Raw genomic sequence first — 26,909 nt, 5'->3', positions numbered from 1 at the left:
CTATTTTGTCTCCCCCCTCGGATTTTTTTGCCAAAAAATTATGTTTTGAGGGGGCAACAAAATAACATATCCGAGGAGTTTTTTGATTTTATTCATTTTAATATTTATTTTTTATTATTCCCCCCTTGACCTTTCGGAGACCAGTAGGACAAAAAGGTAATTAAATATTTGTAACGGCCTAATTGGCAACAATTGAACATGGACTAGGGCTTTGAAAACTTTTTCAATAAATTCAATTTATTCAATTAGTTATCGATTATAAATCGAATTAGGAAATTCAGATGATATTGTCTGTCACTCTAAGTCTTGGGAATCCACACGGATCAAATTTGTGTTACCCGACCCTCGATGTATCTTTTTTTCAGTTTTTAAGTTTGAGCAAGAATTGCTTTCATAAAATTATGATTTTTAGATAACCAGCTGAACTGCAACTGTACGTGAGTGATTATTTCTGATATGTTAATGAAGCTATCATTTGCAATTCTAGTGTCTTTTATATAGTATGCATATTTGCGCAGCGTTTTGATTAAAAAATGAATAAATTTTAAAAAATTAACACAAATTTTAAGAATTTTGTTTTTTCCAATGAATTTTTTTCTTCCTCATGATGGGTTGCGTTTTCAATACTTTATTAGGGTGATTTTTTATTCAATACTAGCAGACCGGACGAAGTTTCGCCTAAAATTGATTTATTTTATGATTAATTCATGGAAAATGTGTACGGTATTTTTTTTCTAAGTAGGTGCTACCGTTTCTGAGATACAGCGGTTATAAGATAAAATATACCGATTTTTAAAATTTTCAGTCATTTTCGAATGTTTTTCGATTATATTCAACCTTGAATCTCTTTTTTTTTTGAGTTGTTGATATTAATTGAGAAATGCTAGTAATGGAGTAGTGCTTGGGCAATTTCATGGTATGAGGTTGTGGGAAAAATACTTTACATAGAAAAAACAAATAAACTGGTGCTTTTACCGAAACCAGGGAAAACGCCGGGGAATCCAGCATCGTATAAGCCCATGTATCTGCTTGATACACTGGGAAAGCTTCTGGGAAGAGTTATCCTTAAAGGCTTAAACAGTTCACGGAGGGTGAGACTGGCTTATCGGAAAAACAGTTCGGAGTCCGTAAAGGTAGATCGATTGTTGATGCAATTAGGACAGTCATTGAAGATGCAGAGACGACGTCTAAGAAGAAAGAGAGCAGCAAACGGTTCTGCGCGGTAGTGACGATTGAAGACGATTGAAAAACGCGTTCAATAGTGCCAGCTGGGAGGCCATCGCCGCAGTGCTGCATGGAATTTGAATCCCCCCAACTTCCTGTGTTAGATCATTAGGAGCTACTTCCTGAATCGGATTCTGGTTTACGACGCGTACTCGGGGCAGAAGTCGGTCAGGGTTACGGTGGGCGTTTCACAAGGGTCCATACTAGACGTTATGGAATGTGATGTGCAACGGGGTGCTGATGCTGAAGTTGTCCAAAGGTGTAAAGATTTATGGATTCGCGGATGATGTCGTTCTAACGATAACCGATGATTCGCTGGAGGAGGTGAAAATGCTGGTGACGGATGCGACCGACGCAGTAGAAACCTGGATGAATGGAGTCAAGCTGCAGCTGACTCACCACAAAATGGAAGTGATGCTGGTCAGCAACTGCAAAGTAATCCAGCGGATGCAGATTACCATCGGATGGCACAACATCCCGTCGGTGCGGAATCTCAGACATCTACGTGTGATGATTGATGATCGGTTAAACTTCAATACCCACGTGGACTATTCCTGTGAAAAGGCGGCTAAAATGATCAGTGCGTTAGCAAGGATCATGCCTAATGTGACCAGACGTCCAGCATTTTTCAAATTCGTTTAACAAAAATTTATTACAATTCATACAGCCTTACAAATATGTTTCCAATTTTTATGTGCCAAAATCTATGCTAAATGCGCTTTTGGAGGATACACTTTCAAGCCAGTGACGCAATCCAGGTAGGCGTCCCGCGTATCGCAGGACGCTTGCTGGTCACATTAATCATGCCGAACGTCGGCGGTCCGAAAGGCAGCAGTAGGCGTCTTCTTGCGACAGTATCATCCTCGATACCAAGATGAATACACCAATAGGTGTTCCAATGTGCCAAATTCACGATACAGACATCTTGGATTTTAGTATGGGAGAGCCAGCCGGTTTGTTTTCGTTTTGCACTGAAAATGAATTTTTCACCCCCGCCTTCTTCTCTCCCACAAACTAAGCACATTGCAACACCTAGCTGTGTATTCATCTTGCTCGATACTAAGGTACGGAGTACGGAACCGGAGGAAGTTGAATAGCGTGTTTCATCTAATGGTCGTTCGAGTCGCGAGTGCGTACCGAACCATTTAGTCGGAGGCAATTTGCGTTATCGCAGAGATGATTCCAATCTGCATAACCCTAGCAGAGGATATCGTGTGCTACCAACGGAGAGATATCAGAAATGTGAGTAAGGCGGTGAGACTGGACTCTATGGTGAAGTGGCAGCAGGAGTGGGACAATGCGGATAATGGAAGGTGGTCCCATCGGCTCATCCCCACCCCAATGTGTCGACGTGGGTGAACAGGGAGCATGATGAGGTGAACTTTTACCTTACACAGTTCCTGTTCAGACACGGTTGTTTCTGCCAATATTTGCACCGGTGTGGTCACGTGCCATCGCCATTCTGCCCGGCGTGTATCACCGTAGAGAAGACTCCAGAGCACGTGGTATTCAACTGCCCGAGGTTTGCGGAGGCACGTAGAAAATAGCCTGCCATAAGGGCGGTCAACATCGCAGAGCGAATGTGTCGCGATGAATGTACGCGGAATGCTGTAAGCAGAGTCGTGACGCAAATACTGTCAGAGCTGCAGCGTCGATGTAAAAGGTACCAGCAAATAAGTGTCTGTTTGGAGGGAAATGCAGCACAGTGAGCAGTGTTTGGTATCGGGTCGTCAGGGCGCCAGCGAACCGAAAGTCTTCTGCCAACCGGAATCGTCGGACCGACCTCGGCACTCGAACCGCAAACCTGCTGAAGAAAGAAGAAGGAAGTGCTTCGGGTATGTATGGCACCGCCAATGCGGACGTCATCCGCCACCGGACCACCTCTGCAACCCGAAGACGAAGTCGGCGCAATGCGAGAAAGCGTCCCCTGCGATAGCCGCCGGTAGTCGGGGCACAATCAGTGCGGGAGTTTCCTTCACCGAAACTGGTGGACTACCCTCGACGCCGTTGGAAATCAGGAGGATTCGAGTTTGTTTGTGGCACGACCACAAATATAGCCCTACGCTCGCTTTCAAATCGTCTTCTATAAAACAATCTTCATGTCTGCCGTATCCTAACGAAACTATCAAATGTACACACTTAGAATAAATCACCAAATTCGGTAAAATTTTACCGAAATCTCAACAGCAGAACTATTCGGCAAATAATTTTACTGTTTTTCGGATGTTTTGACATTTGAATAATGGAAAAAATTACAAAAATCTGTAAAATAATTACCGAACAGATCTGCTGTTGAGATTTCAGTAAAAATTTACCGAATACTGTAAAATGAGTTAAGTGTGTATACTTCGCCTCTAATTCTATGATGAACATGTACGTATAAGTTTGGAAGATTATATTAGCATTTCCAAATAATAGTTTTACAATTTCAAATGTTTTTTCTTTATTAAAAAAGTATTAATAATCATTTGTGATTTTTTTTTTTTGGAATTTTTTTGGGTTCTGAGATGATTATGGCCTTCACTGGTCTAATTATGAATGAAAAGACACTAAAACAAAATTAAATTGGGCAAGAAAAAGTTTTTTCCTCAAAAATGTGTTACCGGCGGGTAACATTTGTGCATTAATACATGATACGTACGGAAAATTAGGGATCATTATTAAAAAGATAGACACATCTAAATAAACGGTCAATTCAGATGGCTACACCAGCGCAGTCGACAAAGTCGCGCGAATGAACTGAGCCTCTATCTGGGCAATTGGTGGATGATGGATCGCCACTGAACTGAATAGAGAAAATGGATAAACGAGCGTTGGAGAGTGACCGTCGGGTAGTTTGGTACGAAAGAAAACGTACGAATTGGCAACGAGGAGTCAGTAGATTGTGATAATTGCCAGAAGTGAGTCGAAGACGAGTTTTGGTGAAAAAAAAGTGAAAAAGATGAACGTATCGTGAGATTTGTTGGTTGTTGCTGCCCGGTCATCTGCAGGCCAATCGTTTTCCCTCGGAAGATCGGTCCCGAGAACAGCAGTGGAGTGTATTAAAATTTCGGTCCGGGTTCTAAGGAACTCCGGAGAGCTCAACCCACAAAAATTACTTCTAATATAAACCACGTGCCGCCTAGCCGGCGTACGAGAGGCCATCTGGGCCAACCCTGGCAACCGCCTCGCTCCGGGCTTACCGTTCCGCGTGTCCAGCAATCTGGTGTCATCGACCGATTCGGAATAACCCTGGTTCTGGCGCCAATCTCGCCCTTCAACCGAGCAACCAAGCCACGAGAGACGCCATCGAAGTCACCTCACACTGTCGTTCCATTACCGAGTTGTAAACCGCCACGTATCACCGCCAAGCAGTCTTCCCCTATCTCCTCACCGCCAAATTGCGTCCCAACGCCTAGCCTTCTTCCGCTATCGCTTCACCGCCAGTTGCGTCCTGCCATCGTATCACCGCCAAGGCATCGTCCGCTTCCGCCTCACCGCCAAGCTACGTCCCGCTACCGCATCCCGCCAGTAGCCGCCTTCCGCTATCGCCTCACCACCAAGTTGCGTCCCGCAACCGCATAACCACCAAGCAGTAACCATCGAGTGCTATTTTGGAAAGCCGAATAAAGCGATTGAGTTGACCAGTTCTCAGATAGGTTTCCGTACTCCAAAAACTTCCCCAGCGTCTCAACACCCTGAGGCCCGGAGCCAAAATAGGTCTTTTGTACCCTCCCCGGGGGCTGCCGTTGGCTCTAGACCAGCAGCCTGGGGTTTGATGCCGGTTTCCCTCTGAAACCGAGCGCAGCGGTTCCGGGGTCAAAAAGAGGTCTTATAAATGTCTAGCTTACGATGAATGGACGGTTGGTAGGTAACATAATTAATAATTATCTATCTTGAGGCAATTGTTTTAAGTTGGACCCGTTTACGTCGACCTGAAAGTAAAATTCCGACAAGCGGTGCAAGGACACCGTTTTGAAAAAAAAAACTCTTAGAAGGTCACGTCTCCACGCTCAGCAATGAGCATTAATAAAAATAAGAGGAAGGGGGAGTCTCTGAATGCTCCACTTCCTTCTAAGAAACAAGGTTCAAGACCGTCCTACCACGGAAAAAAAATAGAAGGAAGATGGAGACTTCAGATGTTCCTTCTAACTCTAACATTCTTCTCCTATCGAACTAAGCAATCAATGACGGGAAATTCTAATAGGATCCCAGATTCGCCGGGTAAACATATTACAAACCGCTCTTTTAAGTGTAAGGAAGATAAATTATTGAAATTACTAACAGTTCATAATGTGCTCATTGCCATTATAACTGAAACATATTTAAAACCTGGACTCTTCATCAAAAGAGGCCCAAATTAATTTATTTACCGAAATGATCGTCTTGACAGCGCCTGTGGTAGGGTAGCCATTATCATTTATAGACGCATCTAACATAAACTATATTCCTCATTTGAAACCAAAGTTTTTGATACCTTGGGAGGTTCTGTTGAAACAAATTTTGGACAATTCTCTTTTATTGCTGCCTACTTGTCTTTCCAGTGCAGTGCAATGGACAGCAGAGCTGTCCGTGATGAGAGCTAATCTTCAAATTCTAACTAGCATCAAATCAAATTCTAACTCGCATCAAATCAAGTTACCAAAGAACTCACGATCCTGCGATAAAAGATATTTGGCAAAATTTTCAAAATGAAATTTAATCGTTTCTATATTCTGAGAAATACCAATTTTGAGAATAATGTCTCGAAGTTGGATCTCAGTTCGAAACCCTTTTGGAAATTAACGAGAATTTATAAAAAAAAAACCTCAAGAGCCAATTCCAGCGCTTAAAGAGGGAAATAAAATTTCATTAACAAATGGCGGAAAGGCTCAAAAAATTGCTCAGCCGTTTGCCCATAATTTTAGTCTAGGTCTAACAAGTACAATTGAGAATCAAGTTAGACGGAGCTTCGAAGACATTCTCAATCAAGAGAATGTTTTTGACCCTTCGTTGGGAACTAATTTGGATGAAATGAGATCTATTACTAGAAAATTTAAAAATATGAAAGCGCCGAGTGATGATGGTATTTTCAACATATTTATCAAAAAACTTCCTGAGAGCTCTTTATCCTTTTTGGTTAATTTATTTAACAAATGTTTTCAATTGGCATACTTTCGAGATAAATGGAAAAACGCCAAAGTTGTTCCAATTTTGAAGCCGGACAAAAATCCAACTGAGGCTTCTAGTTATAATCCAATCAGTTTGCTTTCTTCAATAAGCAAACTGTTTGAAAAGATTATTTTAAATAGAATGATGGTTCATATTAATGACAATTCCTTTGTTTTGCTGATGAGCAATCGGTTTTCGCCATGGGCATTCAACCACTCATCAGTTATTAAAAGTAACGTATTTAATTCGACTCAACAAATCTGAAGGATATTCGACTGGAGTTGCTCTTCTTGATATTGAGAAAGCATTTGACAGTGTTTGGCATGAAGGTTTGATTGTAAAATTGATGAATTTTAATTTTCCTCTGTAAATTATTAAACTGATCCAAAAGTTTTTATCAGATCGCTCACTGCAGGTAAACTATCAGAATTCTTAATCTGATAGATTACATATTACATATTGTCACTATGAATTCCAATTAATTGGCCTAGCAAAGCTAAATATTTAGGAGTTCTGATATAAATCAAAAATTAAATATTTAAAATCATATTGAAGGCATTTAAGCCAAATGTAACAAATATATGAAGTGTCTATATCTACTTATAGAACAAATTTTTGATTAACAAACATATTTTTAGACCAGCCATGTTGTATGCTGTGTCAATATGGACTAGTTGCTGCAATACCAGAAAGAAGGCATTTTCAGTGCGCGCGCTCGTGTGGCTTAGGCGTGCATTTTGTGACAGTTTGACATGACATATTGAAAATTTAAATATCCTTCTATTAGTTGGACTTACTGAATTAAGATTACATAAACGTTTAGATGGTGTAAAATCAAAGAGCATATTTTGTTGCGCAAAGTGTAGGACAATACTGCAGTATACTGCAGTAGGGCCATACGGTTAGCACGGTAGCAACATTAGAAAATCAGACAATTTTCACGACCGTGTGTTTACCCTGCTTTTTTTATTTGCAAGATTGCAGCAGAACAATGTCCACGGCGAGCGCTAGTTATCGGTTATTGACATTAGCCCCAGTTTGATAATGATATTTTGTACAGGTGATTCGCCGAAATGAGCGTGTGCTTATATTGCTGCATTACGTCTGAGTAATGGATAAATATTGTCTCTACAACTATAATGCGGGATTGAAACTCAAATAAACCTTAGTAAATCAATGGAATGCATCGCTTAAACACAGTGTTATTTATAATATTATTTTATGACACAAAGTAATGGCTTTCCCATCTTCTAACTAAATTGACTAAATTGAAAAAAAATAAATTCTAACATTAATTTGTATTGCTTAGAGATGAGCCAGCCTAGAACAAGCTTCTCCAATAAAAATAAAACAAAGCAATGCGATACCTACTTCTAGTCTGCGATAATCATGAAGTAAGATTTTACAAAAAACCTAAAATATCGTCTGTGTAATAGGAAAATTATGTTGAGCTTTTAGTGGATTGTCTTCACATGTCACAAGATAAGTTCGTACTATCGCATTTAATTCCACAACTTGATTGTGACTTTAACATATACATATTTTGACCTCAACAGTAAGGCCGTTTTCAGTGTCTAGTGTCTCGAGTCAAGTACAAGACACTGAAGAAGGCGTTAGTGCTAAGGTTGAAATACGAATCTGTTAAAGTTACAATCAAGTAGTGGAATCAAATTGAAGAGTACGAACGCATATTTTATGATCATCAGGGTTATAAAAATTGAGATTTAAATAGGAATAGAATTACATATATTTAAAAGATTGCACTTTTGATAAAAGTTTAAAAACGAAGCGACGTTCATGTTATGAAAATGAATGATATTCGCGCCATTTCGTATTTTTACCTGTATCGGCAATATTTCAAGCCTAACGTAATTTACGGTAATAATGGCGACGTCATGCGGAGCTCGTGGGTGTGTAAAAACTATATCAACAGTAGCTGAATCCTATTCCGCTGATTGAATGATATGACGTACGAATTTTGTCGCGGGTGAATGACACTTGAGCATATTGGAATGTAGGTTAGTGGGAACAATAACAATCTCATGGAGCAACTTTGAAATTGCAGATATAGAATTGATCTGATTTTCAGTGCTAAACGTGATTTTTTTTTATTTATGTTACCTTACTCGTAAACTCCGTGATGTTTGGAACAAAACCAAATGTAACGTAATGTTTCAGGTCGCTCGTTCTTGGGCCGCTAGACGTCAGTACCATAATCACCCGCAGCCTTCCGATTTTCGCGGTGTAAATGATGGATGGTTCTCCCAGCAGCTCCTGCAACTCGTTGTTCATTCGCCTCCTCCAAGTACCGTCCGCCATCTGCACCCCACCATAGATGGTACGCAGCACTTTCCTTTCGAAAACTCCAAGTGCGCGTTGGTCCTTCACGAACATCGTTCAGGTCTCATGTCCGTAGAGTATTACCGGTCTAATAAGCGTTTTGTAGATAGTCAGTTTGGTACGGCGGTGAAGTACGTATGATTCCCTGCCATGATGCGTCTCCGGATTTCTCTGCTCGTATCGTTATCGGAGGTCTCCAGTGAGCCAAAGTACACAAATTCTTGTACCACCTCGATAGAAACTCGTTGTGGGTGGCTTACATTGTCTTCTCTTGAGCGTTTTCCTATCATGTACTTCGTCTTCGACGTGTTGAAGACTAGTCCGATCCACGTTACTTCCCGATTCAGTCTGATGTAGTTGTCTTCCATCTTCTCAAAGTTACGTGCCGTCTTCGACGAAACCAAATAGCTGGACGGACTTCGTGAACATCGTACCACTCGTGTCGATCCCAGACCTTCGTATTACCCGCTCCAAAGCGATGTTGAATAGCAGACACGAAAGACCACCACCTTGCCGTAACCCTCTGCGCGTTTCGAAGGGACTCGAAAATGCCCCTGAAACTCGAACTACGCACATCACCCGATCCATCGTCGCCTTGATCAAGTTGTTCAGTTTTTCCGGAAATCCGTGTTCGCGCATTAGCTGTCATAGCTGGTCTTGATCGATTTTATCATTTCCGCCATATCATGGCGTACGGTCAACACCTGGTCCGTAGTAGAGCGTTCACCCATAATTCCTGCCTGGAACTGCCCAACGAACTCTCTTCCAATTGTTGCTAGTTGGCGGCGTAACATTTGGGAGAGTACCTTGCATGCGGCGTTCAGCAATGGTATCGCGCGAAAGTTGCTACAATCCAACTTATTGCCTTTTTTTGTAGATGGGATACACGACACCTTCCATCCACTCCTGCGCGCGTGCTCCCAGCTTCATTATCATTCCGCCACCGTTGTCAGCCACATCGCCATTCAGGTGCTCTTCGTGATGCTGCCGCTACCGTTGGATCACCTCACTCTCGTTTGCAAAAAGGTTCCCGTTTATGTCCTTACACATATCAGGTTGTGGAACGCTGCCCTTATGTGAGCGGTTTACCTTCTCATAGAACTTTCGTGCGTTATTAGCGCGGTGCAGTTGCTCCGTCTCTCCACGATCTCGATCTTCCTGCTGGCGCTTTTTCCTCCGAAAAAAATCTGGTGCGCCCGTTTGTATGGTGCCTCGTTCGCCCTTGCAATGTTGCAGCAATCTCGCCCATGCTGCATGTTTCTCTTACACTAACTGCTCCTATTCGCCGTCATACCAGTCGTTGCTTTAATCCGGGGGCACCGTGCATAGTGCAGCGGTTGCGTGCTACCAATGGCGAATCGAACATCCCTCCTATCTTTGAAACAAAATCAAATAATTCCCCTAAATCTACGTAGACTATTGTACCGTCTTGTACCTGCCGGATCAGAAGCGAAAACCATCTTTGCAGGGTTTCTGTCCGGCATTCTTGCAACATGCCCGGCCCATCGTACCCTTCCGGCTTTAGCTACCTTCTGGATGCTGGGTTCGCCATAGAGCTGAACGAACTCGTGGTTCATCCTTCGCCGCCACATCCCGTCTTCTTGCACACCGCCAAAGATGGCCCTAAGCACCTGTCTCTCGAATACTCCAAGTGCTTGCAAGTCCTCTTCGAGCATGGTCCAAGATACATGTCCGTAGTATAGAGGACTAGCGGTCTATACATAACACATTTGGTTAGACCTGTGCGCCGCCGCGCCACGCCGCCGCCGACGATTTTGGGTCGGCGCGCCGCCGATCATAATTTTGCCACGCCGATGACTAATCGCAATAAAAAAAAATCAATTAACTTAATTCGAGTCGAACCAATACGAGACACTGTCAACGGCCTAATAATTGAGGTCGAAATACGTATCTGTGAAGAAATCCAGCGTGGTGGAGTTAATTGGAATAGTACTAAACTACACCCAGGTTTTTTTTACACGGTTTGGTTTTAGTCGTTTAAGACCTTCAGCGTCAATGAAACAATGAGTTAACCCCACGAAAAAATTCACAAAAAATCAAAGAAAATTCAGGTGGTATTTAAAAAGCTGTGAAAGTTTGGGTTAACCGAGAAATTAATGAATTCCAACCGTGTAAAAAAAACCTGGGTGTAGTCTTATGACAGTTCATATATGTTGTTAAGGTGGCTCTCGTCAAAATTCAATTTCATTTTTTTGTGGCGTAGAACCACTGCGTCTATTGAGTTGAACTTTTGTGGTATACCCCTGATTACTATTAACTATATGTTCGCATCTTCTAGGTTGATCACCATTTGTCAAGTAAAGAACCTTCTTCTTCTTCCTCATTGGTTTTACATCCCCCACTGGGACATTACCGCCTCGCAGCTTAGTGTTCATTAGGCACTTCCACAGTTATTAACTGCGAGGTTTCTAAGCCAAGTTACCATTTTAGCATTCGTATATCATAAGGCTAACACGATGATACTTTTATGCCCAGGGAAGTCGAGACAATTTTCAAACCGAAAATTGCTTAGACCGGCACCGGGAATCGAACCCAGCCACCCTCAGCATGGTCTTGCTTTGTAGCCGCGCGTCTTACCGCAAGTAAAGAACCTAAGACGCGTATTTTCCCAGTCCGGTATAATTGAGTTAATAAAACCCACTACCATTCCAGAATTTGCAGTCCAAATATCTCCTGGTTGCATAAAGCCACTATTTAGAAATTTAAATCTACCCTTGTACAATGCATCACAACTGCAAAGCAGATGTTCAGAGGTTTCACGTTCCATGTTACAGAAACGACAGATATCATTCTGAAACTGGCCAATATTTTTCAAATGATATCTACTCGGGCAGTGTCCGGTTATTCGGCCAGTAAAGGTGCAAAGAGCTCTCTTGCTAAGCTCTATGAGCTTTTCGGTTACTTCAACATTGGGAATTATAAATCTCTTTGATTGAGCACGCTTTTGGATAACCAGCCAATTGGTCATCAACCTTTGTGCTTCCCAGGATTTTAATTCCATTTTTATGGTACAGTATGATATACCGCAGAAAGGTTCTGGGCCAATAAACTGTGTATTTGAACCTCGTTTCGCAAGCTCGTCTGCCTTTTCATTACCTCCAATGCCACAGTGTCCTGGAACCCAGTATAGATTTACGGAGTTCTCTTGGCACACCTTTCGCAATGGAAAAATGCAGTCCCAGACAAGTTTTGACATACATTTAAAGCTACTCAATGCTTTGAGTGCCGCTTGACTATCAGAGAAAATACAAATATTTGCATATCTATAATTCCTCTTAAGACAGACATTAACACATTTCATTATAGCAAAAATCTCCGCTTGAAACACTGTTGGATAGTTTCCCATTGCAACTGAGATTGCTATCCTAGGGCCGAAGATTCCTGCACCCAAATTCAAATCATAAATTAATAGGTTGGTTGATTAGTTTGAGAGTTTGAATGAGGCTTTATCTAGTATAGCTGATAATACATAAATTGTTAAATTGATCTTTGGAATGCGTTAAGCCAAGGCCTCATTCAGTCGTGCACCTAAACTTGCAGGTGACTCGCAAAATGGGTTTGTTGTGGTTCATAAGCTCTTGTGGGGCCTGGATACACGTCCAAAGCGTTGCCATTCTTAAATGATCTGGCATTGGTGCAGGTAAATTATTGCAGTTTATAAATTTCAAGTTAAGTTGCACATTAGTTATTTGCACATTATATATTTATTTTTTTATTTATTTAAATCAACTTATTCAATCAGCATCAGCAAAGCAAATATTGCTGTGAAAATATTACGAGCATCAGTTAAAAGCGCTTCTCATTTTTTTATTCACAGCTAATGTAACTCAGAACTGGGGCGTTGTCGCCTCGCTGCATAGTATTTAGTCAAATTATTTAGTATTTTTAGGTATTTTCAAACATTACGAAAATTTAATTTAATTTTATTGTCTTGAAATTATTTAATACTGTTTTGTAAAAGCCTACAATAAGGCTGGAATTTCTGAGAATATTCGAAGTAAGTATCGTTTAAACATTAATTTATGAATTCCTTCGAAAAATACTCCAGAAATTAGTTCGGAAATAAAACAAGAAATTTATTTGATAATTCCTCCGAAAAGTTTCTTTTAAAAAACACTATAAGATTATTTGGAAATTAGGAATTTGAGTATTCCTTTGGAGATTCCTCACAAAATTTCTCCGAAAATTCATTAAGAATTTTCATTACGGAATTCTTCAGAAAATCCATTACACATTTCTTACGGAAACTGCTTAAGGAATGCTTTCGGATTTTGTTCCACGAATTCCTACATTCTCCTTCGGAGACTCCTTAATGAATTCCTTTGGAAGTTTCTTTAGCAATTCCTGCGGAATTTTCTTAAAAAATCCTTTAAAACATTCCATTTATTTTATTTTTTTGAGAATTTCTTCAGACATTTTTTGAGGATTTCTACGGATTTTTTTCGTTTTAAAATTGTTTCAGAAAATATTTCATGAATCGCTGGAAAAAAAATCTTCTAGATATCCATAAGGAATTCATTCAAAATTTGCCTAAGCAATTTCTTCAGAACTTCCAGCAATTCCTTTAAAACATTCTCCGGGAATTCTTCCGGAACTTCATGCAGGAATTTCTTCGAAAATGCCTTCAACTTTCCGAAACTCTTTTAGTGTTTGTTGTTTATTTTTAAATATTTTTTTTTCGAAAATTCAATAAGTAAATGGAACAAGATCTTTTGAGGATTATAAAAATATTTCTTTAATGCAATCTCTGTTGTGAGTGCGAAGGTTGCCTAAGTTTTGTCCTAATACTTTCAATGAAATGCGTTGTTGATTTTTCTGTCATTGTAACAAAGATTCTTAAGTTTTATAATTTTATATCTTTCTGTGCCAGAATTATATAGCGAGAGCAATAAGCTCCATAGGAATTTGATAAACTGTTTTGCGGCATACCTTGCGATTAACTCGAAGATTTTCGAAAGAATGGTCGTTCGAAATTTCATTGACCGGATTTGTGTACATGTGCTCATTTTGATGTAGTTGCTTCAGTCTTTTTTGAAGCGGATGGTAGTTTAATAGAACAGAAATATTTATATCCTAATACAATTATGTTTTTATGTTTCTGCGACCAGGATACTAGTCAAACAAATGCAGAACAAATTTATTATTTTAAGCTAGCAACTGAATTAGAAGCGGCATTGATTTTAGCTTAAAAATCGAGAAAATGTTCCCGGGGGTCCAACTTAAATATTTCGATGCTTTGCTGAACAAATGGTCATAGATGTGATAACGCAACAAAAAATATGTTTATAGAATTCATAATCAAAATTAAGAAATATGTAGGAAATATGTAAATGAAATAAAAACTGACTAAGTTGGAATTACTTTTCAAAATTTTCTGGGGGGGGGCACAAGTAGGTCTGGAGGGGGCCAGGCCCCCCTGGCCCCCCCTTATTTACGCCAATGCTCGTGTACTCTGCATCGAAGCTTAGAACCACTGTTAGGGCGCAATCGTTTATGCGAACATTTTTATATTCGGTTAATTACTGCCAATAAATTCTTTTTCGAGTCCCTTTAATCAAGCAGGTATCTCAAGCATACCACATCGTTATGTTGCTACATGATTGAGTGTTTAATTTTGACAAAATATCGAAAACAAAAGTGTGCATAAAAAATCCATCGTCATAACAAAAAGGTGGTAGAGAATTACCACTGTTGTTTACATTTTAGAACCAGCACATGTCGGGGTAGGGATTCAGTGCTCCGCCTTCTCCCCTGCTAATGAGGGATCAAGTCTCCTCATATTGCGGCAATAACTCAAAATCCATATATCCTGAAATTGTGATAGAATGTTGGCAGTGAAGATCATTTGGCATATTTATGGATTCATGCTATGAAAAAATTATGACATTTGGTCATTATTGGGAGAAGTTGTTAAAGACAGTAAATAATAGAGTAAATGAGGTTGTCATTCGAAAAAACTCGTCACATAACGATCATTTGTCTAGAGGATCTGTTATAAAAATACGCTATAACAATACTACTTTAGTTCTCGGTAAAACAGGGGAGAATCAAGTCTCCGCACCTTCCCCTACTGTATAAAGTTTGCGTTTTAAGAAAATCGAAATCGGCAGGTCTCCTGCTTACATGACTGTATACCAATTTATAAATTGTGACGTAAAACACCTTCAATTAGCTACTGGTGAAAAAATGGCTGGCGAAGTTTCAGAGCGATCATTTTTCCAAGATCCGTAATTTCATTTCCGCCATGAACAAAGCATCATCCGACGAATACATAAAGCTTTTTTTTTAATCTTAGTGAATAGTTTCAAAATAGTTGAAAATAGTGACTTTTTGCGAGAAAAAGTGACTTTAGTGACTTGAGGTCGAAAAAAGGGACTTTTTAGTGACTTGCTCGAAAAAAGTGACCAAGTCACTAAAAAGTGACCCGCTACCAGGCCTGCTATGCGTAGGTATAATAATTTATCTAGATACTTATCTTACTACGGTGCTTATTTCTACTCGTTTGATGCGCTTAATGCTTAGGTATAAACTTGAAGAGCCAGGAGCTACCATTTCCTTGATCTTTATTCAACAACCGTGTTTGTACCTGTCGGTAGATTTCCAAGCTCTCAGCAACATCAAGTTTCCACGGAGAAGAGACATTTCTTAAAATTTTAATGTTTGATGTCGTAATTGAATGATTTTCCTGATATACATGTTCAGCTACCTTAGACCTAAACTCATAATTTTTTTAAGAAAAAGACAGAATCACCGTCTTCGACCAGAGACAACGGACAAGGACATTTACACAACACCCAATGGACCAGTGGAGAGCTTTCCGCTTTACGAAAAGTTTTCTTCTTACCGGGGCGGGAATCGAACCCACACTCCACAGCACATGCGTTCAGACGATTGACGTCGCTAACCGCACGGCTACGAAGCCCACCAAATTTAATCCCTTATCAGTTTCCCTCTTAGCCTTACTTACTTCTGCAATATGTTCTTTGGACCTTACATCTAACGATCTTTTTGTTTGACCTACATATACTTCATCACACTGTGAACAGTTAATTTGATAAACCCCGGCTTTATTTAACATTTCTACTCTATCCTTTGTGGAGCCCAACAGATCGATGCCGAATTTCCTCAGTCGATGGCGTAGCTGGTGGGTGATGTGTCGATCATAGGGGACCGATACCCTCTTCAGCGGTTCATCGATCGGTGTCAGTGTTGTCAGTTCGTTTTTCCGTAGGTTCCTCTGCTTCTTGTTGATGATTGCTTGTATTGTTCTTTCCTTGCATCCGTTTATCCTCGCTGTTTCCAAGATGTGTTGTAGCTCCTTCGTTTTCCCTTCTTCGCTCAGGGGAATCGTCTGCATCCTGTGGATCATGTGATCGGTTAGACAGGTGCTTTCCCTACTAGACTTGATTCACCTCCATTCAATTTACTCAACTTTCGGCATTCTGCACTATTGCACACTAAATATAATTGAATGCGTAATATTTTATTACACTACAGTACATTCACAATTGCAGTATTCTCAATTCATTTAATTCATTACAGTCTACAGGTAACGAGCGTTTCATAGAAAATGTATCCAGTATATTGTTACCCATATGCGATGTTTCAACTACAATCCAACTCATAAACCCTAATTTTCCTAAAAAAAAAAAACAATTTTCAAAATGTTATCACATTGTTTGAAAGCTTTTCCAACAGTAAAATCTAATAAAGGGTGTTCATAATAAGAATGTATGAGATTTTTAAACTCATTTCAATTTGAAAAGCTCTCGTGCGATCTACGAATTTTTTGGTTTAGTCTCAATTTTAGTAATAGAAGATACAAGATGGGCAATAATCTCAATACTCTTAAAAATTCAAGTAGTGCGCGATTTGACACGTTTGGATGCGCAGAACGATCTCGAGATCCGCGTTATTTTGTCCTGCCTTGTATGGTCGGAAAAATAAATAATCAGTGCGCGATCGAAAGTTTTTTGGAAGCACAGGACGATCTCGAGATCCGCGTTATTTTGTTCCGCCATGTGCGGTTCGAAAGTAAAATAATTAGTGCGGCATCGAACGTGTTTTAATTGTAAGTGCAGAGCTATCTCGAGATACGCGATATTTTGTTCTGCCTTGTGCTGTCGGAAAGATAATTAATTAGTGCGGGATCGAATGTGTTTTGGAAGTGCAGAACGATCTCGAGATCCACGATACTTTGCTCTGCTTTGTGCGTTCAAACTAATTACACGTTATACACGGCATTCCGTTTACCAAAACGAACTTGGCTGCAGTCATTACCCCCTGCATCCAATATTCCAGTGATTTTTCGAGGAAGTGCAGATGACTCGTCGGCTTCCATCAAAGCGAATATTACGTCAACATTTTCCTACTCATTCCTCAATTGACCTGCATTCGGACACGGCCGGCGCCGGTATTGCTTAATTTTTGGTCACCAGTTTTTACACATTGAGGATGATATTAGTCCCAAATATCATCTGTTGATACTCTGTGTAATCACAGCTGGCCTGGCAATAACGGAGTAGCAATCTTGGGTGGTTAATCATGCTCATTCTCATGTTCATGCTCAATAATCGACAAGAGTCGAGAGTAATCGATTAGTTACTAATCGATTAATCGAGATTTTACGACATCTCTAGATGGCAGTAGTAAGCCAACGTATATTAATTCGAAAGTTTACACATGATTTTCAATAAAATTTGTTCTAGCTTAAATATCTGTTATCTGTGCTTTTACTATGAACAGATTGTATACGCCTTACGGTAGGCAATTACTTGTGATATGTATTGTATTGAGGTGAAATACAACGATCGCTTGGAGTAAAGCACTATCACTATCTTTTATTTGACAGTTGGCGGCACGATTGAAAAAAAAATAAAGCGGTTTGATTTTGGTTTGAGCTACATAGGCAGAGTCAAGGTTCGCCGAACATGTTTGAGCGTTTGTAGTGAAGTCGCACAAACCCTCATATTGCGATGATTTTCCTCTGGCTTGAATGAAACCTCCTCGACAGCATTGTCCATTATGCAAAGCTTCAAAGCTAGATTTTATTTAACATTAGCAATTAATATTTCCGCATAAATAATTCAACTTACAAACTAGTTTCTAATCCATGGTCCAGAACAACATCACAACTCTTAAACTATTACAATATAAACCAACATTTCAGTACATATGTATGTATGGGCCAATAATTCCAGTCATACAGCCAGTGTTGCCAGATTCACTAATCATTTTAACTCTTCTCAATACCCCATATATTGTTTTTATGGTTGATGTTCAAGCTGGCGCTTCGATCGTTCGTGTATGAAATTGTTGGTCAAATAAATTGAGTGTTCGCGCCGTTGTTGGTAGAACATGGTGGATGCTTGACTAAACGAGAGGCGGAGTGAATGTTGCTCAAACTGCTTGACCGGTGTGTACGCTGCATTACAGATTCCACTTCACAGTGAAAAAATGGTAAAAATAGGACAATAAATGTGAAGTGATCGCAAGGAGGAGTAGGGTGGAGTGAAGGTAAAATTTGTAATGTGAAATGTGAATCTGTAATAAGGCCCGCTGTCTTCGGGTTGGACGCGTTTTTTTCTTTCACGCGTTTTTACACGAGATTTTATATTTAGGCCGTTACAAATATTTAATTAACTTTTTGACCTACTGGTCAGGTCAGGGGGGTAATAAAAAATAAATATTAAAATGAAAAAAAAATCAAAAAACTCCTCGGATTTGTTAGATAATGTTTTGAAAATCCTCAAAATTATCCGAATTTTATTTTGTTGCCCCCTCAAAATATCATTTACACCCAGTTTTTTTTTTACGCGGTTGGAATTCATTAATTTCTCGGTCAACCTGAATTTTCACAGCTTTTAAAATACCCCCTGAATTTTCTTTGATTTTTTGTGAATTTTTTCGTGGGGTTAACTCATTGTTTTATTGACGCTGAGGGTCTTGAACGACTAAAACCAAACCGTGTAAAAAAAAACCTGGGTGTATTGGCAAAAAAATCAGAGGGGGGGGAGACAAAATGGATTTTAAATATTTGTATCGGCCTTATGCAATTTTTCAATGCTGGTTTTGAGTTTCATGCAAGCAAATAATGTTACGTAATAAAATAGTAGCATACGATGCCTAGCATTCTTATATCAGCTTTAGTCAGTGTTAATACTACAGTAATAGAGTAATCTTTATTAATAAAATATATATGAACGGTAGCTCATATTTTAATATATCTCCCGGTCGCGTAACATTTGCCTATCGGTAATTTCAACGTTATTCAACAAGGTTTCATTCTTTGTTCCTCCCCAGCTGATAGATTCAAAGTTGCAGATTACCAAAAAAATAATGTTATTGTTTAGCATACAAGTACCACAGACCTGGTTACGTAGGCTGGTTACGTAATGAAATGTCAAAATGATTCTTCCATGAATACTTGGTTTGGCATTATTCTTATACCTAAATTGAAACATTTCGTTCGATGTGCAGGGTACATGAAACAAACAAATGCACTCATCACATAGCATGTAATTGATCAAAAACGAATCAAATTCAAAATTGTAAAAATGAATAAACTTGTTATTTTTCACCGTACAAAGTGCCTTTGCACTGTTATTATGTATAAAAATAATTAACGAGTTTTGATAAAAATTTGAAGTGCGGCCATTTGGGAACAACTTTTCCTCAAATAAGGCACTTGGCAAAATTAGTGCGTCAAGTTAGGAACCTAAGTACCCCATAAAAACAGACTACAAAATAAGGAGGCTCAAAAATCACTTTCAAATTTTTGGATGCGTAGCCGTCTTATTCCGTTCTAATTCACGACCTGGTTTTGACGGTGCTATACTTATTAGAAGTTCAAATGGAAAAACGTATGGAAAAGCAACGAAAAACAGGACTATGATACTCATTCGGTTCTTATAAAACTAAATACAGAATGTTTTGCTGAAAGCCGCCGATAAGTTTAGCACCGCCCAAACGATGACCGATTTGGCTGAAAATTTGTCCTGAACATCAGGGCATCAAATAGAACGGAAAAAGCACATCAAAAAATTGAAATAAGTTTTTTTTCATACTAATGTGAGCCACCCTAAAACTGAGAGATAAACTTTAAGTTAGTATATATACTTTGAGGTTTCATTATTTGTTCAAATTATATAATAGTAGAACGCTTGTTATGCAGAAAATTTAGTGAATCCTTGTTGTATTTTTTTTAGAATGATTATTCTTTTCAAAATTTGCTCAACTGCGAATATTGTGCTTCCACGGTAGAATATTTGAAGATATATTCAATTCATAGCACTGTTTACTAGTTCCCAGACTAGACCCACAATCGAGTCGGTAGTTGAGCTACAACAGTGCAAATCCATCGCATAAATATATCAACTTTTATCTATTTTCTGTGTCATTAACACGCTTTATCAGTGTGCCAAGAGCGCTAGTTGAAGCCGCAACGCTTATTACAAAAAGTTCGTTAGTGCTGAACGGCAGATACGTTGGTACATGTGGGAGCACTCGTAGCTGCTGAACCGAAGCGGACCTAACGCGGCGTTAAGCAAACATAGCCACCAGGTAAAATTCCAGCGGTAGATAGAGAGATGGACTGATAGACTGATAGGTAGGCTCCAGACGTTTCTTACTCTCAAATGTATTTATCTGAAGCTAATCTGTTACTTTTCTAACACAGTTATTAGTTGTTTCTCAGAGCTGCACAGTCAGCATTTCAGTGTAACTGCGTGTGTCAAAGTTCAAAGTTCAGTGAGTCTTGAATCGTAGCACAATAAATGACCCGTCTTCATATCAAACAAAAATTGAGTTCGATTAAATTTTTATTCACGTCTTGGTTTGTTTTCGCCTTTGTTTCTACTTTCAGCTATCGGTTGAATCGATATTTTCGAATAGTGAACACAGTCGTAGAAAACACAGAGTCGAGGAAACAGCGATGTGCATTTTATTCATCTACGTGAACAACAACGGAGTACCAGTGCAGGGCGAATACAAACTGATATTGGCCTCCAATAGGGATGAGTACTATACGAGACCAGCTAAGGGAGCAGCTCCCTGGGACGAGAGTCCGTTTGTGATTGGTGGACGTGATATGGAACCGGGTCGAGAAGGCGGAACCTGGTTGGCAATTAGTGGACGCGAGGGAATCGTAAAAATAGGTGCATTGTTGAACGTTACTGGTGAGAGTAAGCCGAATGTTACTTTGGGGCGAGGACCAATAGTAGCCAACTACTTGGTAGAGCCATTGTCAAATGAGGAATATTCAAAACAACTGCTAGCTAATGATAATTACGGACCTTTCAATTTGGTATCAGTGCAAATAGACACAAAGGGTGGCAACAACGGTGGAAACGTGTCGATACTTCATACCAGCAATACACCTTGCAAGATCGATCAGTGTGAGCTGGATAACCCGCTCGGGTTTGGAAACAGTACATTAGACGTGCCGCTGCAGAAGGTTAAACACGGACGCAAACAATTTGGTGATATTGTGGATAAACGACTGAAGTTGGAGTCAAAAGAGCAGCTAATTAATGAGCTATTGGAACTTCTGAGCAGTGATGAGAAGTAAGTAACAAATATTCATTCAGGTTTTTTTACACGTTTTTAGGGAGGGTTTTTTTACACGGATTTTCGAATAGTCGACGTCCACGGTGCTTCATTTACCGTAATTATGAAAAAAAAAACAACAAATTTTCAAAAAAAAAAAATCGTTGATGAGATTTTCGAGTTATGCCGTTTTTAAGTTTTTCGATGAAAAACGCCTTGTAAATCAGTTAAAAATACATAGCACAACGTAAAAACTTGAAAACTATTTTTTAATGCAAAATCAATTGAATCTCTACCTACATGTGCCGATGATAGTCGTACACTCCGTGTAATATAGCTCTAAATAATTTTCTTAACATTTTAAGGTTACTTTTGACATAATGATGTTAATTTGTTTATTGAAAATGTCTATTTTTTGTCTTTAAGAAAGCAATGCAGATATCTTTGAATGTAGAGCCATTTCTTCATCCAAGGCTCAAAAATTATTTTTTATTCAATATAATCATTGGCAATAAAGCTATCTATCTGTGTGTAATTCAATATTGGGAATAAAACCATTATTAATTGCAGTATTTAAAGGTGACCCCTCTTGCCCCGCTGTTTGACCCATCTTACCCCGTCATTTTTTGATTGACAGAAAAAAAGACTTCTACTTTAATGACTCGAAATGGAATAAAAAGTGGAGTTTTTGTTATTTCATACCTCTGGCTTACAGATTATAAGCTATTTTTATAGATCCATGTTGAAAAGTTGAATTAAAATGTTTCTGTTTTGAGATATTCAGGGTTCGCCTTAGGCGACCCATCTTGCCCCGTCATACCCTATTTCATTTATTTAGTCTACATCTAAACAGATAACACTGAATCAACAATTTGACGCCACAATACACGGTTCGAGGCCGCATCTCTCCATCCTCGAATACGCCCCACGCTCGCCAAGTCGTTCTGCACCTGGTCTGCCCATCTCGCTCGCTGCGCTCCACGTCGTCTCGTACCTGCCGGATCGGAAGCGAACACCATCTTTGCAGGGTTGCTGTCCGGCATTCTTGCAACATGCCCTGCCCATCGTACCCTTCCGGCTTTAGCTACCTTTTGGATACTGGGTTCGCCGTAGAGCTAGGCGAGATCATGGTTCATTCTTCGCCGCCACACACCGTCTTCTTGCATACCGCCAAAGATGGACCTAAGCACCCATCTCTCGAATACTCCGAGTGCTTGCAAGTCCTCCTCGAGCATTGTCCATGGTTCATGTCCGTAGAGGACAACCGGTCTTATTAACGTCTTGTACATGACACATTTGGTGCGGTGGCGAATCTTTTTTGACCGCAGTTTCTTCTGGAGCCCGTAGTAGGCCCGACTTCCACAGATGATGCGCCTTCGTATTTCACGACTGACATTGGTATCAGCCGTTAGCAAGGATCCGGGGTAGACGAATTCCTCGACCACCTCGAAGGTATCCCCGTCTATCGTAACACTGCTTCCCAGACGGGCCTTGTCGCGCTCGGTTCCACAAGCATGTACTTTGTGATATGGAAATGCTAATATCATCTTCCAAACTTGGACGTACATGTTCATGATAGAATTAGAGGCGAAAGTATAGAATTGATAGTTCCGTTAGGATACGGCAGGCATGAAGAATGTTTTTATAGAAGTCGATTTGAAAGCGAGCGGAGGGCAATATTTGTGATGGCACATATCACACGACCTTCCTTCTGCCAAGCTCCCGTATGAAGGGGGAGGGAAGAATATCAGTGTGGAAGCTGTAATTTAGTGTACTACCCTTGGTGGGGGCATCCATCAATTCAGCTGTTATTGGTCGACGGTACAGCAGCAGTGCCTTTCTCTGCTTTGTTCTCTCCGAGGCAGCCAAGTTGGTTGCGCCGAGACGGACGCAATGAGAAAACAGAACTGTGCAATAAAAATCCTATTCGACTAAATGCTGATGTCATATTAGAAATTTGGAGACAGTACTCGTCGATAGCAAATCCTTCCGCACGCGATGGCATATGAGCAAGTCAAACCACCTTCCTTTTGCCAGTGGAGATATATCAGCTTGCACACTGATATTCTTCCCTCCCCCTTCATACGGGAGCTTGGCAGAAGGAAGGTCGTGTGATATGTGCCATCACAAATATTGCCCTCCGCTCGCTTTCAAATCGACTTCTATAAAAACATTCTTCATGCCTGCCGTATCCTAACGGAACTATCAATTCTATACTTTTGCCTCTAATTCTATCATGAACATGTACGTCCAAGTTTGGAAGATGATATCAGCATTTCCATATCATTGTAAATCGTTTAACTTCACGTAGAAGTAACACACACGAAATCATTAATTTATTGTACTTTGTCTTGCATTCACCACCAGTCCAACTTTTGTTGCTTCACGTTTCAGGCGGGTGTACAGTTCTGCCACCTTTGCAAATGTTGGGCCGACAATGTCCATGTCATCCGCGAAACAAATAAATTGACTGGATCTGTTGAAAATCGTACCCCGGCTGTTACACCCGGCTCTCCGCATGACACCTTCTAGCGCAATGTTGAACAACAGGCACGAAAGTCCATCACCTTGTCTTAGTCCCCGGCGCGATTCGAACGAACTGGAGTGTTCGCCCGAAATCTTCACACAGTTTTGCACACCATCCACCGTTGCTTTGATCAGTCTGGTAAGCTTCCCAGGAAAGCTGTTCTTGTCCATAATTTTCCATAGCTCTACGCGGTCTATACTGTCGTATGCCGCCTTGAAATTCTGGTATTCACGGCATTTTTGAAGGATTTGCCGTACAGTACAGATCTGGTCCGTTGTCGAGCGGCCGTCAACGAAGCCGGCTTGATAACTTCCCACGAACTCATTCACTAATGGTGACAGACGACGGAAGATGATCTGGGATATCACTTTGTAGGCGGCATTAAGGATAGTGATCGCTCGAAAGTTCTCACACTCTAGCTTGTCGCCTTTCTTGTAGATGGGCATATAACCCCTTCCTTCCACTCCTCCGGTAGCTGTTCAGTTTCCCAGATTCTGACTATCAATTTGTGCAGGCAAGTGGCTAGCTTTTCCGGGCCCATCTTGATGAGCTCAGCTCCGATACCATCCTTACCAGCTGCTTTATTGATCTTTAGCTATTGGATGGCATCCTTAACTTCCCTCAAGGTGGGGGCTGGTTGGCTTCCATCGTCCGCTGAACTGACGTAGTCATCTCCTCCGATGCCTTGACTTTCACTGCCTGTACTCTCAGCCCCATTCAAATGTTCCTCGTAGTGCTGCTTCCACCTTTCAATCACCACACGTTCGTCCGTCAAGATGCTCCCATCCTTATCCCGGCACATTTCGGCTCGCGGAACGAAGCCTTTGCGGGATGCGTTGAGCTTCTGGTAGAACTTGCGTGTTTCTTGAGAACGGTACAGCTGTTCCATCTCCTCGCACTCCGCTTCTTCCAGGCGGCGTTTCTTCTCCTGAAAAAGGCGGGTCTGCTGTCTCCGCTTCTGTCTATAACGTTTCACGTTCTGCCGGGTACCTTGCTGCAGCGCGACCGCCCGCGCTGCGTCCTTCTCCTCCAGAATCTGTCTGCACTCTTCGTCGAACCAATCGTTCCGTCGACTTCGTCCCATATACCCGACGTTGATCTCCGCTGCGTCGTTAATGGCTGCTTTAACTGTATTCCAGCAGTCCTCAAGAGGGGCCCCATCAAGCTCACCCTCTTCCGGCAACGCTGCCTCGAGATGCTGCGCGTATGCAGTGGCGACATCAGATTGCTTCAGTCACTCGGTGGCGGTCGTCGGTACCGAACATTGTTGATGACGGATAGTTTTGGGCGCAGTTGACCCATCACCAGATAGTGGTCAGAGTCGATGTTAGCGCCACGATATGTTCTGACGTCGATAATGTCGGAGAAGTGCCGTCCATCAATCAGAACGTGGTCGATTTGTGATTCTGTCTGCAGTGGTGATCTCCAGGTGTACCGATACGGGAGGCTGTGTTGGAAGTAGGTGCTGCGAATGGCCATATTCTTGGAGGCGGCGAAATCAATTAGTCGTAGGCCGTTTTCGTTCGTCAGCCGGTGAGCGCTGAACTTTCCAATAGTCGGTCTAAACTCCTCCTCTTGGCCAACCTGAGCGTTCAAATCTCCTATGATGATTTTGACGTCGTGGCTTGGGCAGCTGTCGTACTCACGTTCCAGCTGCGCGTAGAATGCGTCCTTATCATCATCAGTGCTTCCGGAGTGTGGGCTATGGACGTTGATTATGCTGAAGTTGAAGAACCGGCCTTTGATCCTCAACCTGCACATTCTCTCGTTGAACGGCCACCACCCGATCACGCGCCTTTGCATGTCGCCCATCAATATGAAAGCTGTTCCCAGCTCGTGTGTGTTGCCGCAGCTCTGGTAGATGGTATGATTTTCTCTAAACGTTCGCACCATTGATTTCTTCCAACAAATCTCCTGCAGCGCTACGATGCCGAATCCACGGTCCTTGAGCACATCGGCGAGTATGCGTGTGCTCCCGATGAAGTTGAGAGATTTGCAGTTCCACGAACCGAGTTTCCAATCGCTAGTCCTTTTTCGTCGCAGTGGTCTTCGCCGATGGTTCCGGTCCGTACTCTCTTGTTGATTGTTCGTTGCTTATGATTTTTAAAGGCTGGCTTGCAGGGCCTGACACCAAACCCCCCAAATTTCCGAAGGACCATCCCCCCTTTTTTCCGGTGGACCATGGTGCGCAGTTTCACTAGAGTCCCTCGCTGGCACTCGGACGATGATCAGCCGCCCCTAACATGGAGAACAGACGCTGTTGTGAGCCGATCCTGACATGGAGAACAGACGCTCAATAAGATTTGCACCTCCGGAGAGGAGCAAACCCCCCCTTCCCTGTCAGCATACGACCATAGTTCCCACCGGGGTTGGTTACCCGATCTTCCCTAAGGTTGCTCGTATCCCGGCCAGCACCGCGGGGAGGTAGGGATAGGAGTTGCTGGGTAAGAGGCTAAGGACCGCGAGATGGGGTCTATTTCATCATCCTTCCTATTAAAATCTTTGAAAAAAGTCGTGGGCGGGAAAGGGTTAAGTGCGTGAAATTAGGATGCTTCACGGTACTGTTCGCTTATCCGCAGCCTTTTTTACCAGAAAATCCACGCATCTCGAATTGAAAAAGTACAGCGGTATTTTGTACGTTTCGCGTTGCGAAGATTACCATGGAACGATCCGCTCCATTTGTTCCCTACGAAAACCGATGGTCCTAGTTAATAGGGCTTGAGACTTCACAACGTCGAGTCTTCACCCCAAAGCTTTCCTTTTTAAAGGATTCAAAGACTGCTCAGATCTTCTGCGTCAGGCGAATTTATTCGTAGGAGTGCAGTCAGATTTTGCAAATTGACATTTGATTATTTGTTTAAAAAAGCAGATAAGTCGTTTTAAAAATTTGGTATTGAGTTTCACTGCTAGGGTCTTCAACGACGTCTTCATTTTTTAATTTGAGTATTTACCTGTCTTTTTTATATAACCATATTCAAAATATCGCATCTTAGACGATTACATGTAAAACAAAAACTTCTAAAAATGATGCTAAAACTTAATCCCTGGTTTCCCACTGAACACATCCACTGTCCATTCAACAGTCAATAAATAAATAATCCTATTTAACATATAAAGATTT

General features: G+C 41.0%; 1 protein-coding gene across 4 annotated transcripts in view; it reads left to right on the top strand.

Moving 5' to 3' along the window:
* Positions 1-26,909, top strand: part of LOC134202576 (transport and Golgi organization protein 2-like) — a 153,750-nt gene that overhangs the window by 126,321 nt on the left and 520 nt on the right. Inside the window, exons 1-2 of one of the 4 annotated variants that reach the window (XM_062677587.1) lie at positions 20,132-20,277; positions 20,579-21,279. In XM_062677587.1, coding sequence (XP_062533571.1) covers positions 20,648-21,279 — 632 coding nt within the window. In that variant the 5' untranslated portion in view covers positions 20,132-20,277; positions 20,579-20,647. Of the gene's footprint in view, positions 1-20,131; positions 20,324-20,352; positions 20,464-20,578; positions 21,280-26,909 lie in introns of those variants that run through there. The other 3 variants (XM_062677588.1, XM_062677589.1, XM_062677586.1) reach the window with 3 other exon arrangements.

This window comes from Armigeres subalbatus, unplaced genomic scaffold (genome assembly GCF_024139115.2).
Source record: "Armigeres subalbatus isolate Guangzhou_Male unplaced genomic scaffold, GZ_Asu_2 Contig1291, whole genome shotgun sequence".
Lineage (NCBI taxonomy): Eukaryota > Metazoa > Arthropoda > Insecta > Diptera > Culicidae > Armigeres > Armigeres subalbatus.
This window is presented reverse-complemented; position numbering and strand designations above follow the sequence as displayed.